Source organism: Lasioglossum baleicum, unplaced genomic scaffold, assembly GCF_051020765.1.
Source record: "Lasioglossum baleicum unplaced genomic scaffold, iyLasBale1 scaffold0023, whole genome shotgun sequence".
NCBI classification, from domain to species: Eukaryota; Metazoa; Arthropoda; class Insecta; order Hymenoptera; family Halictidae; genus Lasioglossum; species Lasioglossum baleicum.
In genome coordinates this window covers 2,578,784-2,593,083 of record NW_027469083.1, presented here as the reverse complement: position 1 = coordinate 2,593,083, position 14,300 = coordinate 2,578,784, and the positions used below count along the sequence as shown (strand labels likewise).

Below are 14,300 nucleotides of genomic sequence, written 5' to 3'. Positions count from 1 at the left end.
GCAATCGATGATTTAACGATTCGCATCGTGGACCAAGCCGGACGTTTGATCGATTTTCGCGGTGAAGAAATCACGGTACGACTACACATGCGACGAAGCAATGTTAATTCATAACAATACGACCTTGAAGAAGAACACATCAATTCATAAGAAACCAAACGAGTGTAAAAAACTGACCGCGAGAAACGCAGAGTATCTGAAATCTTTGGGATTCGTTCTTAAAAACAAGTGAAAGAGGAAAAAAGTGTTTTTTTCACCATGTTCGAGGACATTTTGAGCATCTCCGAAGCGCCGATCTTCGACAATCGAATAACGAAGATCGAGCTGCACACATACAATCCATATGCCAACACAACGTTTGAAAACAACGATGAGATACGCATACCAATTCAACAGCAAGACTTGTACACGCTCCCGTGCAGAAGCTTCCTATACGTCGAGGGAAAACTTAGTTTGCCTGGGAAACTTGAATTACCAGCGGGATCAACAATCGAATCGGCGGCTCTCGATAACAATGCCGTTGCGTTTATGTTCGAGGAAATACGCTACGAATTGAACGGCGTTGAAATCGATCGGTCCAGAAATCCTGGTACTACAACGACTCTGAAGAACTACGTGAGCCTGTCCACGACGAGAAGCAGCGCGTTATCCAACGCGGGCTGGACGCATAACACCGAGGCGCAGAGGAAAACCGCGACAACCACAGCGGCGATAAACTTCAACTTTTGCATACCTATGAGCATGTTATTGGGCTTCTGCGAAGACTACAAACGCGTTGTAATAAACGCCCGCCACGAATTGATTTTAATTCGCTCGCGTACCAACACAAACGCGTTGTACAGTTCTTCCGAAAATGCGAAACCCGTTCTGGATCTATACAAAATTCAATGGCGAATGCCACACGTCACGTTGGATGAAATAAATAAGCTGTCGATGTTACGTATTCTGGGCAACGACAAGCCGATCGATATGAGCTTTCGATCATGGGAACTGTACGAGTATCCTCTGCTCCAGGCGACTACGAAGCACACATGGGCCATAAAAACAGCTCCGCAAATGGAAAAACCGCGATACGTGATATTCGCTTTACAAACCGCGCGAAAGAATAATTTAACGAAAACAGCTACGCATTTCGATCATTGCGCATTAGCCAATATTCGGCTCTACTTGAATTCGGAAACCTATCCGTACGATGATCTAAATGTTGATTTCGAAAAAGACAAATACGCGCTGCTCTACGATATGTATACAAAATTCCAAGAATCATACTATGGAAACGGCGAGGCGCTACTCAACGTCATAGATTTCCTGAAATACGGTCCATTCATCGTTCTCGATTGTTCTCGGCAAAACGAAGCGCTGAAAAATGCCACGATCGACGTGCGAATCGAATTCGAATGTCGAGCCAACATTGCCCCCTCGACAACCGCATACTGCTTGATGATACACGACTGCATCGTGGAGTACAATCCATTGACGAACATTGTGCGAAAAATTATTTAAACTACCGTTAACAATATTTTAATCGAATAAATGTGAAAATGAATCTTTTAATAAATAAACAATGGAAAAACATCTTTTTATTAATCGAATAAACAAAAAATCTCCTCCATATTTATTTTCACACCGATAAGTATAGTGGTGGGGGTATTATATATACTATAGATGACTCTCTCCCACAGTCGTCGTTATTCAGCGAACGTGTGATCTTCGCTCCATTTCACGGTAAGTACAATTTTTATTTTATACAGAAATCAATCATTGGTTAGAAAACATTTTTTATTTAGATGGCTCAAATCACCCAAATCATTGACATGGATGGATTCATTGTCGAGAGAAAATTTTTATGCAAAGAATTAGCCATTATCAATGTTTACGACGGCTCGTTCGAACTCGCTGAATTTCGTTTGGGAATAAACTTTCATCGTTTATCAGATGCTGACAAAAAGTCGACACGGTACGTAAGCAATTTTGTACACGGGATTCCATTTATCGATTTCGGCTATGAAAAATATCAACAGAACGACGTGTTCGATGTTATACGCAATTTTGTGCGCGATCACGCGAATCCCGTCGTAGCGTACAAAGGTGGGTGTTTCGAGAGAGACATCCTTCGAAAATTAGAAATAAACTCGATAAATTTGGAAAATTTAGGATGTCCAAAATACGATGTATTAGTCCACGATCCCATGTACCGAACTGCTCACGTACCGTGTAAACTTCACTGTTGGACAAAACGCTCTTCAAAACCGTACCATTGCTGTCTGCGCGAAGTGCAAACATTTCGAGCATGGCTAAACAATTATATAAAAAAAACGTAACTCACTTCTTTCACCCAGCGTTTTAAAAAAAAAATGATTGAGATACCGGACCCCACACCTGATTTGCGTCTCGAGCGCGACAGACTCCAAACTTTCCGTTCATGGCGTTATTCACACATCGTCAAACCTGAAGACCTCGCAGCCGCAGGATTTTTCTCCTTGTGCGACGAAGATCTCGTCAAATGCTTCGAATGTGGTATAATGCTGCATCGATGGAAAGATGGCGACGTTCCCATGAATGAGCACCGCATCTGGTCCAGATGCTGCGGATACGTTCACGGGGCGAACTGTGGTAACGTACCGATCGGAGCTAACCCTAGCGCAATAACGCCACAACCGAGAGGGATAGACGTGTGCGGATACCAGGTAAAAAAAATTTTTTTAAAAGAAAATTAATTAAGAAATGTTTTTATAAATTAAAAAAATATTTATTTAGGAAGACACCCAGAAACCACGTATGCACAGATTTTTGAGAGAAATGCAGCAGCAAACTAGCAGTCCGGACCACTGAAAGAAAAAAACATTATTTTTAATATTTAATCTTGTATTGTAAAAAAATAAATAATACTTGCCACTCAAATAACGTTGCAATTGATGTAACGAACTCCCCATCCCACTCCTCCACCTCCTCGCGACAGCGACGCATATTTAATCGCCAACCGCGAATAAACACGCACCGTTCGTAGTTTGTATCAAATGTCTGTAAGATAAACGTACAGTGTAAATTTTGTTTGAAAAATATATTTCACGATAACACAGTAATGAACACACGATACTTACCAGCACGCTCAACAGCTCGTTTAATGACAGATTTTTGTCAACGACCACGAAACGTGGCTCTCGTGGCACCATTATACTCAACATGATTGCAAACTGAAAATGCATTTGACCGTCGCCTCCTTTTAAACACCGGTAGAAACAGCGCGATATAAATGAGGAAGGAAATGCAAAACCATAAGAGAAAGATTATTACAATAGGACCTTTCTCACTGTTTTATGAAACAGCGCGATAATTACGTCTTGCAGCTGCACAAAACAGCGGTTTAGATTTTAAGCATAATTAAAAACGCAAGATTAAATGCTGAAGTAAAACCATAAGAGAGATCGCTACAATAAAACCTCTCTCTGTTTTTTGATAAAACAGAGCTATAATTGCATCGAATCTCTCTCTTACAGTTTTTAACTTGGTAGAAAATAATCAGAGGATACCTCTTCTACAATCATATACTCCTAAGAGAAAAAAAGTCTATACCAATTCTGGACCAGGGTGGTTCCCCCGGCTTTATTATTCTCACAATAGAAATACCTCTTCTACAATCATATGCTCCTAAGAGAAATAAAAGTCTCTCTCTCTTTCCCGTAAAGACATGATATAATCCTCACCGAACATGATAAGGAAATTGCTTCACATAATATTGCAACTAATTAGGTCCGGAAAAGATAAGGAAAACCACAAGGACGATGACCCCATCAATCGATCCTTGCAAGACACAATGTGTTCCCCCACCCAAAAGATTGACCTACATAATATTTACAGAATAATAAAACGCGGAAAAAGATAAGGAAACAAAGGCGGCACCGGAAATGATAACGATAAGGAAAACCGCAAGGCGCGTCGGAAATCATAAGGAAATGATAATGATAAGGAAAACCGCAAGAAATCAAGATGGCGCCACGCGTCAGAGCCGAACGCTATTTCACGACAACGGAAATTCACTTCCTGAGTTAGAATCCCCATAGGTACACTACTGATGTCAATCCAAACTATATGAAATATTGAAACCGCACTCTTAAATCTAACCGTTTAACACTATTCCTATCCGCACGCAGCCTAAAACCTAAATCCTTAATTGCTAAATTAACCTATTCTATGCCATTTTTCACTACTTTTTGTCGCTCTACACCGCAAATTTATATGGCGACCTTCGGGGGAGGTTCCTGATCCCGCCTGCACCTTTGACCTTGACCTTGACCTTGAAAATCTGAAAAAGATTTCCAAGACCTTTGGCTTTGTCAGAATTTTCAAAGTCAAAGGCACCTCCACTCTGACCTCGGGATCGAGATCCTAATGCCCTCGCGACTCCAAATACATACAGAACTTTTCTAATTTACGAGAAACGCTATACGCCCTTCGGATGACCTCGGAGGCGCTCTTAGCCTATGAGGCTCAATACCTCTTCCCGAGCTCTTTCAAATGACACCCTACTCGGGGGTGGTAGGAACAAAATACTAAACTTTGCGCCTGTCCTCCACCAGAATTTCCTCTCTTTTTAGTTCAGGACTGAGATTGACTCTGATTCCCTCTAAACTCCCGGTATGACCTAGCGGGTCGGGGGATTTTGTCGGCCTCGGGGCAATCTAAACTAATTTCCCCTCTCCGCGGGGGGGGGGGGGTGTCAGGGAACATCAATATAAAAAAGAAGTTTTTTTCGACGTTTGAGTTTACAAAGTCTGGACTTCTATCTAATGTACCATCTTTATCGCACTAGTGGCTGCTAGCTTCGTTCCGTCTCTGTCCTAACCATAAGATCCGAAATTTGTTCGAAATTGAGGAATTTAGTTTCCCTAAGCGGTGTGGCGGCCCCTTAATTTCCTCCGTTGCTGTTACGCAATTTCCGCGCGGTTTTTAGAAATCTAGCGTTGGGCTCAAGCTGATCTCAATCCGGACCGACTTACGAACCACTCGCGGATTGAGGAAAATATTCTTGAGGAGCGTATGAGGGTTAATACAATGTGTCTCTGATATATAAAACTAATCAGCATTACAGCATTTACATTAAGCTACTAGTGGCCAGGGGTTCGCGCCGCTTAAGGATGTATCACACTGCACAAAATAGTGATTGATGTATCTCCTAGAACCGCTCCGTCCGACGGTGGGTTAAACATCATACCTATACCACTCCCTATGTCATTGAAAGAAAACATCTTAAGATGTAAATTTATGTTATCTACATATTTCATAGCGTATTCCAAAATGAAACATTTTCATAAGGTATTCCAAACAGAAACATTTCCCTAGAGTTTGATATACGGCAAACAAATTCAACGATTTATGTCCAGATGCGTGCACTCAACAGCAAGTTAACATAACAATGACAAACATAAATTCATCCGAGCTCGATCCTGATTGGTCGGGTCACCGAACCGGAACAGGCGATCAACCGTAACCAAGGGTATCTAAACCCAAAATTTGGAACAGTAGATCATTAGAGATCCTGACGCTGCAGCGGCAACATGGAGTTCTTCAGGTCTTTCCTCCGTGCGCTAGGACTACTGGAACCTGCCAAGTTGGATTTCATTTCTGAACTCCCGCCGGAGATATCCCAGCTGATTCTACGCAAGTTGGAGCCTAAGTCTCTGCTTTGCGCTGCTCAAGTGTCACGGAAATGGTTAAATGTATGTAGGGCGGACAAGATCCTAAGGCAAACCGCTAGGCATCATAAGCAACGTGCAATGCGGATAATGAATGAACGTTTTCGAGGGGAAGCTGTGGATGAGCCGAGAACGATTGTACAGAGGGATCTAATAATTCCTGCACAGGTGAGAAGAGTTGTTCCTTTCGTCAGAACCAAAACTGGAGTGGTTCGAAAAATTCCTCGAAATCCAGTGCAGAGTGTGGCGAGCGTGGGTTCAATAACTTCGAGGCGTAGTAGATGTATTAGAATGTAAGATGTTAGTCAATTTTATCTTGACGTGCTCTTATGAGTGAATTGACTAGTTGTTAGGATAATGTAGTCTAAGTAAGTACATATAATCCATTGTTTGACCACAAGAAAATCTTTTTATAATTTTCCCCTATATGTATAATTGACTGATGTCCAAGTGTGGACAGTATTTTTTTTAAAATCTAACTACTGCTTCCCATAAGCGATGCAGGATATTTTTCGTTGAATATATTAATAATATGTTTATATTTAAGATATAATATCTTTTCGTCATTTTCTAAAGTCCATGACCAATGATTCTTTACCAGATCCTTTAACAGCCTTCAATCGTTAGCCAATAATGTATTACTAAACGTAATGTATTAGTAATGTGTTTGCAAAAGTTCGTACCCTATTTGGGATAAATAACAGTTTTATTAATCAATTATATAGTCTGTAACTCTGTTTTCTATAATTGTCTCCGAACATTTTACAACCTGTGATTTCCTTTTCCGTAGAAGTTGCACGTTTAGTTTCAGACAAGTTCACGAGGTAAATTGAGTATGAGCTTTTGCAATCATCCAATATATGAAATAGTGCATGTTAAATTGAAGTGCTTCAGTTTAACAGAGTGTCTGTGATCAGAAACAGGGATCTTGGAAAAATCCGATCCTATAACATCAAATAATCTTTCATTACAAATGACGTACTACATTGCTGCAATTCGTTGAAATATGTTTAAATAAATCATGAGAGCTTTTGATACTTCTTCTCGAACCTTCTTTTTTCGGCGCCCAATCTAGATCGCCTTTGTTACCAAAATTTTATCGTGACAATCGATTTTTTGCAATATTTCGTATTCATATAACACAAGTGTAACGCGTAACATTTACAGAAAATTTTTTTTTTCGAAATTTCGTATTCATAATCGGCGGGGGTCATTTATTTTGTGTCCATTTAAAGGTTCCGTAAACACAGTTCTTTGGCGCGCGCGAAATTTTATATTCGTAATTGTGGTACCTTTTTTTATAATCAATTTTAATAAAAATTAACCTGACCTGGATTTTATTTTTTCCTTACAGATGTCAATCCAAACTATATGAAACATTGAAACCGCACTCTTAAATCTAACCGTTTAACACTATTTCTATCCGCACGCAGCCTAAAACCTAAATCCTTAATTCCTAAATTAACCTATTCTATGCCATTTTTCACTACTTTTTGTCGCTCTACACCGCAAATTTATATGGCGACCTTCGGGGGAGGTTCCTGATCCCGCCTGCACCTTTGACCTTGACCTTGACCTTGAAAATCTGAAAAAGATTTCCAAGACCTTTGGCTTTGTCAGAATTTTCAAAGTCAAAGGCACCTCCACTCTGACCTCGGGATCGAGATCCTAATGCCCTCGCGACTCCAAATACATACAGAACTTTTCTAATTTACGAGAAACGCTATACGCCCTTCGGATGACCTCGGAGGCGCTCTTAGCCTATGAGGCTCAATACCTCTTCCCGAGCTCTTTCAAATGACACCCTACTCGGGGGTGGTAGGAACAAAATACTAAACTTTGCGCCTGTCCTCCACCAGAATTTCCTCTCTTTTTAGTTCAGGACTGAGATTGACTCTGATTCCCTCTAAACTCCCGGTATGACCTAGCGGGTCGGGGGATTTTGTCGGCCTCGGGGCAATCTAAACTAATTTCCCCTCTCCGCGGGGGGGGGGGGTGTCAGGGAACATCAATATAAAAAAGAAGTTTTTTTCGACGTTTGAGTTTACAAAGTCTGGACTTCTATCTAATGTACCATCTTTATCGCACTAGTGGCTGCTAGCTTCGTTCCGTCTCTGTCCTAACCATAAGATCCGAAATTTGTTCGAAATTGAGGAATTTAGTTTCCCTAAGCGGTGTGGCGGCCCCTTAATTTCCTCCGTTGCTGTTACGCAATTTCCGCGCGGTTTTTAGAAATCTAGCGTTGGGCTCAAGCTGATCTCAATCCGGACCGACTTACGAACCACTCGCGGATTGAGGAAAATATTCTTGAGGAGCGTATGAGGGTTAATACAATGTGTCTCTGATATGTAAAACTAATCAGCATTACAGCATTTACATTAAGCTACTAGTGGCCAGGGGTTCGCGCCGCTTAAGGATGTATCACACTGCACAAAATAGTGATTGATGTATCTCCTAGAACCGCTCCGTCCGACGGTGGGTTAAACATCATACCTATACCACTCCCTATGTCATTGAAAGAAAACATCTTAAGATGTAAATTTATGTTATCTACATATTTCATAGCGTATTCCAAAATGAAACATTTTCATAAGGTATTCCAAACAGAAACATTTCCCTAGAGTTTGATATACGGCAAACAAATTCAACGATTTATGTCCAGATGCGTGCACTCAACAGCAAGTTAACATAACAATGACAAACATAAATTCATCCGAGCTCGATCCTGATTGGTCGGGTCACCGAACCGGAACAGGCGATCAACCGTAACCAAGGGTATCTAAACCCAAAATTTGGAACAGTAGATCATTAGAGATCCTGACGCTGCAGCGGCAACATGGAGTTCTTCAGGTCTTTCCTCCGTGCGCTAGGACTACTGGAACCTGCCAAGTTGGATTTCATTTCTGAACTCCCGCCGGAGATATCCCAGCTGATTCTACGCAAGTTGGAGCCTAAGTCTCTGCTTTGCGCTGCTCAAGTGTCACGGAAATGGTTAAATGTATGTAGGGCGGACAAGATCCTAAGGCAAACCGCTAGGCATCATAAGCAACGTGCAATGCGGATAATGAATGAACGTTTTCGAGGGGAAGCTGTGGATGAGCCGAGAACGATTGTACAGAGGGATCTAATAATTCCTGCACAGGTGAGAAGAGTTGTTCCTTTCGTCAGAACCAAAACTGGAGTGGTTCGAAAAATTCCTCGAAATCCAGTGCAGAGTGTGGCGAGCGTGGGTTCAATAACTTCGAGGCGTAGTAGATGTATTAGAATGTAAGATGTTAGTCAATTTTATCTTGACGTGCTCTTATGAGTGAATTGACTAGTTGTTAGGATAATGTAGTCTAAGTAAGTACATATAATCCATTGTTTGACCACAAGAAAATCTTTTTATAATTTTCCCCTATATGTATAATTGACTGATGTCCAAGTGTGGACAGTATTTTTTTTAAAATCTAACTACTGCTTCCCATAAGCGATGCAGGATATTTTTCGTTGAATATATTAATAATATGTTTATATTTAAGATATAATATCTTTTCGTCATTTTCTAAAGTCCATGACCAATGATTCTTTACCAGATCCTTTAACAGCCTTCAATCGTTAGCCAATAATGTATTACTAAACGTAATGTATTAGTAATGTGTTTGCAAAAGTTCGTACCCTATTTGGGATAAATAACAGTTTTATTAATCAATTATATAGTCTGTAACTCTGTTTTCTATAATTGTCTCCGAACATTTTACAACCTGTGATTTCCTTTTCCGTAGAAGTTGCACGTTTAGTTTCAGACAAGTTCACGAGGTAAATTGAGTATGAGCTTTTGCAATCATCCAATATATGAAATAGTGCATGTTAAATTGAAGTGCTTCAGTTTAACAGAGTGTCTGTGATCAGAAACAGGGATCTTGGAAAAATCCGATCCTATAACATCAAATAATCTTTCATTACAAATGACGTACTACATTGCTGCAATTCGTTGAAATATGTTTAAATAAATCATGAGAGCTTTTGATACTTCTTCTCGAACCTTCTTTTTTCGGCGCCCAATCTAGATCGCCTTTGTTACCAAAATTTTATCGTGACAATCGATTTTTTGCAATATTTCGTATTCATATAACACAAGTGTAACGCGTAACATTTACAGAAAAATTTTTTTTTCGAAATTTCGTATTCATAATCGGCGGGGGTCATTTATTTTGTGTCCATTTAAAGGTTCCGTAAACACAGTTCTTTGGCGCGCGCGAAATTTTATATTCGTAATTGTGGTACCTTTTTTTATAATCAATTTTAATAAAAATTAACCTGACCTGGATTTTATTTTTTCCTTACAGATGTCAATCCAAACTATATGAAACATTGAAACCGCACTCTTAAATCTAACCGTTTAACACTATTCCTATCCGCAAGCAGCCTAAAACCTAAATCCTTAATTCCTAAATTAACCTATTCTATGCCATTTTTCACTACTTTTTGTCGCTCTACACCGCAAATTTATATGGCGACCTTCGGGGGAGGTTCCTGATCCCGCCTGCACCTTTGACCTTGACCTTGACCTTGAAAATCTGAAAAAGATTTCCAAGACCTTTGGCTTTGTCAGAATTTTCAAAGTCAAAGGCACCTCCACTCTGACCTCGGGATCGAGATCCTAATGCCCTCGCGACTCCAAATACATACAGAACTTTTCTAATTTACGAGAAACGCTATACGCCCTTCGGATGACCTCGGAGGCGCTCTTAGCCTATGAGGCTCAATACCTCTTCCCGAGCTCTTTCAAATGACACCCTACTCGGGGGTGGTAGGAACAAAATACTAAACTTTGCGCCTGTCCTCCACCAGAATTTCCTCTCTTTTTAGTTCAGGACTGAGATTGACTCTGATTCCCTCTAAACTCCCGGTATGACCTAGCGGGTCGGGGGATTTTGTCGGCCTCGGGGCAATCTAAACTAATTTCCCCTCTCCGCGGGGGGGGGGGTGTCAGGGAACATCAATATAAAAAAGAAGTTTTTTTCGACGTTTGAGTTTACAAAGTCTGGACTTCTATCTAATGTACCATCTTTATCGCACTAGTGGCTGCTAGCTTCGTTCCGTCTCTGTCCTAACCATAAGATCCGAAATTTGTTCGAAATTGAGGAATTTAGTTTCCCTAAGCGGTGTGGCGGCCCCTTAATTTCCTCCGTTGCTGTTACGCAATTTCCGCGCGGTTTTTAGAAATCTAGCGTTGGGCTCAAGCTGATCTCAATCCGGACCGACTTACGAACCACTCGCGGATTGAGGAAAATATTCTTGAGGAGCGTATGAGGGTTAATACAATGTGTCTCTGATATATAAAACTAATCAGCATTACAGCATTTACATTAAGCTACTAGTGGCCAGGGGTTCGCGCCGCTTAAGGATGTATCACACTGCACAAAATAGTGATTGATGTATCTCCTAGAACCGCTCCGTCCGACGGTGGGTTAAACATCATACCTATACCACTCCCTATGTCATTGAAAGAAAACATCTTAAGATGTAAATTTATGTTATCTACATATTTCATAGCGTATTCCAAAATGAAACATTTTCATAAGGTATTCCAAACAGAAACATTTCCCTAGAGTTTGATATACGGCAAACAAATTCAACGATTTATGTCCAGATGCGTGCACTCAACAGCAAGTTAACATAACAATGACAAACATAAATTCATCCGAGCTCGATCCTGATTGGTCGGGTCACCGAACCGGAACAGGCGATCAACCGTAACCAAGGGTATCTAAACCCAAAATTTGGAACAGTAGATCATTAGAGATCCTGACGCTGCAGCGGCAACATGGAGTTCTTCAGGTCTTTCCTCCGTGCGCTAGGACTACTGGAACCTGCCAAGTTGGATTTCATTTCTGAACTCCCGCCGGAGATATCCCAGCTGATTCTACGCAAGTTGGAGCCTAAGTCTCTGCTTTGCGCTGCTCAAGTGTCACGGAAATGGTTAAATGTATGTAGGGCGGACAAGATCCTAAGGCAAACCGCTAGGCATCATAAGCAACGTGCAATGCGGATAATGAATGAACGTTTTCGAGGGGAAGCTGTGGATGAGCCGAGAACGATTGTACAGAGGGATCTAATAATTCCTGCACAGGTGAGAAGAGTTGTTCCTTTCGTCAGAACCAAAACTGGAGTGGTTCGAAAAATTCCTCGAAATCCAGTGCAGAGTGTGGCGAGCGTGGGTTCAATAACTTCGAGGCGTAGTAGATGTATTAGAATGTAAGATGTTAGTCAATTTTATCTTGACGTGCTCTTATGAGTGAATTGACTAGTTGTTAGGATAATGTAGTCTAAGTAAGTACATATAATCCATTGTTTGACCACAAGAAAATCTTTTTATAATTTTCCCCTATATGTATAATTGACTGATGTCCAAGTGTGGACAGTATTTTTTTTAAAATCTAACTACTGCTTCCCATAAGCGATGCAGGATATTTTTCGTTGAATATATTAATAATATGTTTATATTTAAGATATAATATCTTTTCGTCATTTTCTAAAGTCCATGACCAATGATTCTTTACCAGATCCTTTAACAGCCTTCAATCGTTAGCCAATAATGTATTACTAAACGTAATGTATTAGTAATGTGTTTGCAAAAGTTCGTACCCTATTTGGGATAAATAACAGTTTTATTAATCAATTATATAGTCTGTAACTCTGTTTTCTATAATTGTCTCCGAACATTTTACAACCTGTGATTTCCTTTTCCGTAGAAGTTGCACGTTTAGTTTCAGACAAGTTCACGAGGTAAATTGAGTATGAGCTTTTGCAATCATCCAATATATGAAATAGTGCATGTTAAATTGAAGTGCTTCAGTTTAACAGAGTGTCTGTGATCAGAAACAGGGATCTTGGAAAAATCCGATCCTATAACATCAAATAATCTTTCATTACAAATGACGTACTACATTGCTGCAATTCGTTGAAATATGTTTAAATAAATCATGAGAGCTTTTGATACTTCTTCTCGAACCTTCTTTTTTCGGCGCCCAATCTAGATCGCCTTTGTTACCAAAATTTTATCGTGACAATCGATTTTTTGCAATATTTCGTATTCATATAACACAAGTGTAACGCGTAACATTTACAGAAAAATTTTTTTTTCGAAATTTCGTATTCATAATCGGCGGGGGTCATTTATTTTGTGTCCATTTAAAGGTTCCGTAAACACAGTTCTTTGGCGCGCGCGAAATTTTATATTCGTAATTGTGGTACCTTTTTTTATAATCAATTTTAATAAAAATTAACCTGACCTGGATTTTATTTTTTCCTTACAGATGTCAATCCAAACTATATGAAACATTGAAACCGCACTCTTAAATCTAACCGTTTAACACTATTTCTATCCGCACGCAGCCTAAAACCTAAATCCTTAATTCCTAAATTAACCTATTCTATGCCATTTTTCACTACTTTTTGTCGCTCTACACCGCAAATTTATATGGCGACCTTCGGGGGAGGTTCCTGATCCCGCCTGCACCTTTGACCTTGACCTTGACCTTGAAAATCTGAAAAAGATTTCCAAGACCTTTGGCTTTGTCAGAATTTTCAAAGTCAAAGGCACCTCCACTCTGACCTCGGGATCGAGATCCTAATGCCCTCGCGACTCCAAATACATACAGAACTTTTCTAATTTACGAGAAACGCTATACGCCCTTCGGATGACCTCGGAGGCGCTCTTAGCCTATGAGGCTCAATACCTCTTCCCGAGCTCTTTCAAATGACACCCTACTCGGGGGTGGTAGGAACAAAATACTAAACTTTGCGCCTGTCCTCCACCAGAATTTCCTCTCTTTTTAGTTCAGGACTGAGATTGACTCTGATTCCCTCTAAACTCCCGGTATGACCTAGCGGGTCGGGGGATTTTGTCGGCCTCGGGGCAATCTAAACTAATTTCCCCTCTCCGCGGGGGGGGGGGGGTGTCAGGGAACATCAATATAAAAAAGAAGTTTTTTTCGACGTTTGAGTTTACAAAGTCTGGACTTCTATCTAATGTACCATCTTTATCGCACTAGTGGCTGCTAGCTTCGTTCCGTCTCTGTCCTAACCATAAGATCCGAAATTTGTTCGAAATTGAGGAATTTAGTTTCCCTAAGCGGTGTGGCGGCCCCTTAATTTCCTCCGTTGCTGTTACGCAATTTCCGCGCGGTTTTTAGAAATCTAGCGTTGGGCTCAAGCTGATCTCAATCCGGACCGACTTACGAACCACTCGCGGATTGAGGAAAATATTCTTGAGGAGCGTATGAGGGTTAATACAATGTGTCTCTGATATATAAAACTAATCAGCATTACAGCATTTACATTAAGCTACTAGTGGCCAGGGGTTCGCGCCGCTTAAGGATGTATCACACTGCACAAAATAGTGATTGATGTATCTCCTAGAACCGCTCCGTCCGACGGTGGGTTAAACATCATACCTATACCACTCCCTATGTCATTGAAAGAAAACATCTTAAGATGTAAATTTATGTTATCTACATATTTCATAGCGTATTCCAAAATGAAACATTTTCATAAGGTATTCCAAACAGAAACATTTCCCTAGAGTTTGATATACGGCAAACAAATTCAACGATTTATGTC

General features: G+C 40.4%; 1 protein-coding gene across 1 annotated transcript; it reads left to right on the top strand.

Moving 5' to 3' along the window:
- The first annotated feature begins 258 nt into the window (after positions 1-258).
- On the top strand, positions 259-1,503 carry LOC143219327 (uncharacterized). Its single transcript, XM_076445331.1, has one exon. The coding sequence runs from the start codon at positions 259-261 to the stop codon at positions 1,501-1,503; it is 1,245 nt and encodes a 414-aa protein (XP_076301446.1).
- Positions 1,504-14,300: the final 12,797 nt, after the last annotated feature.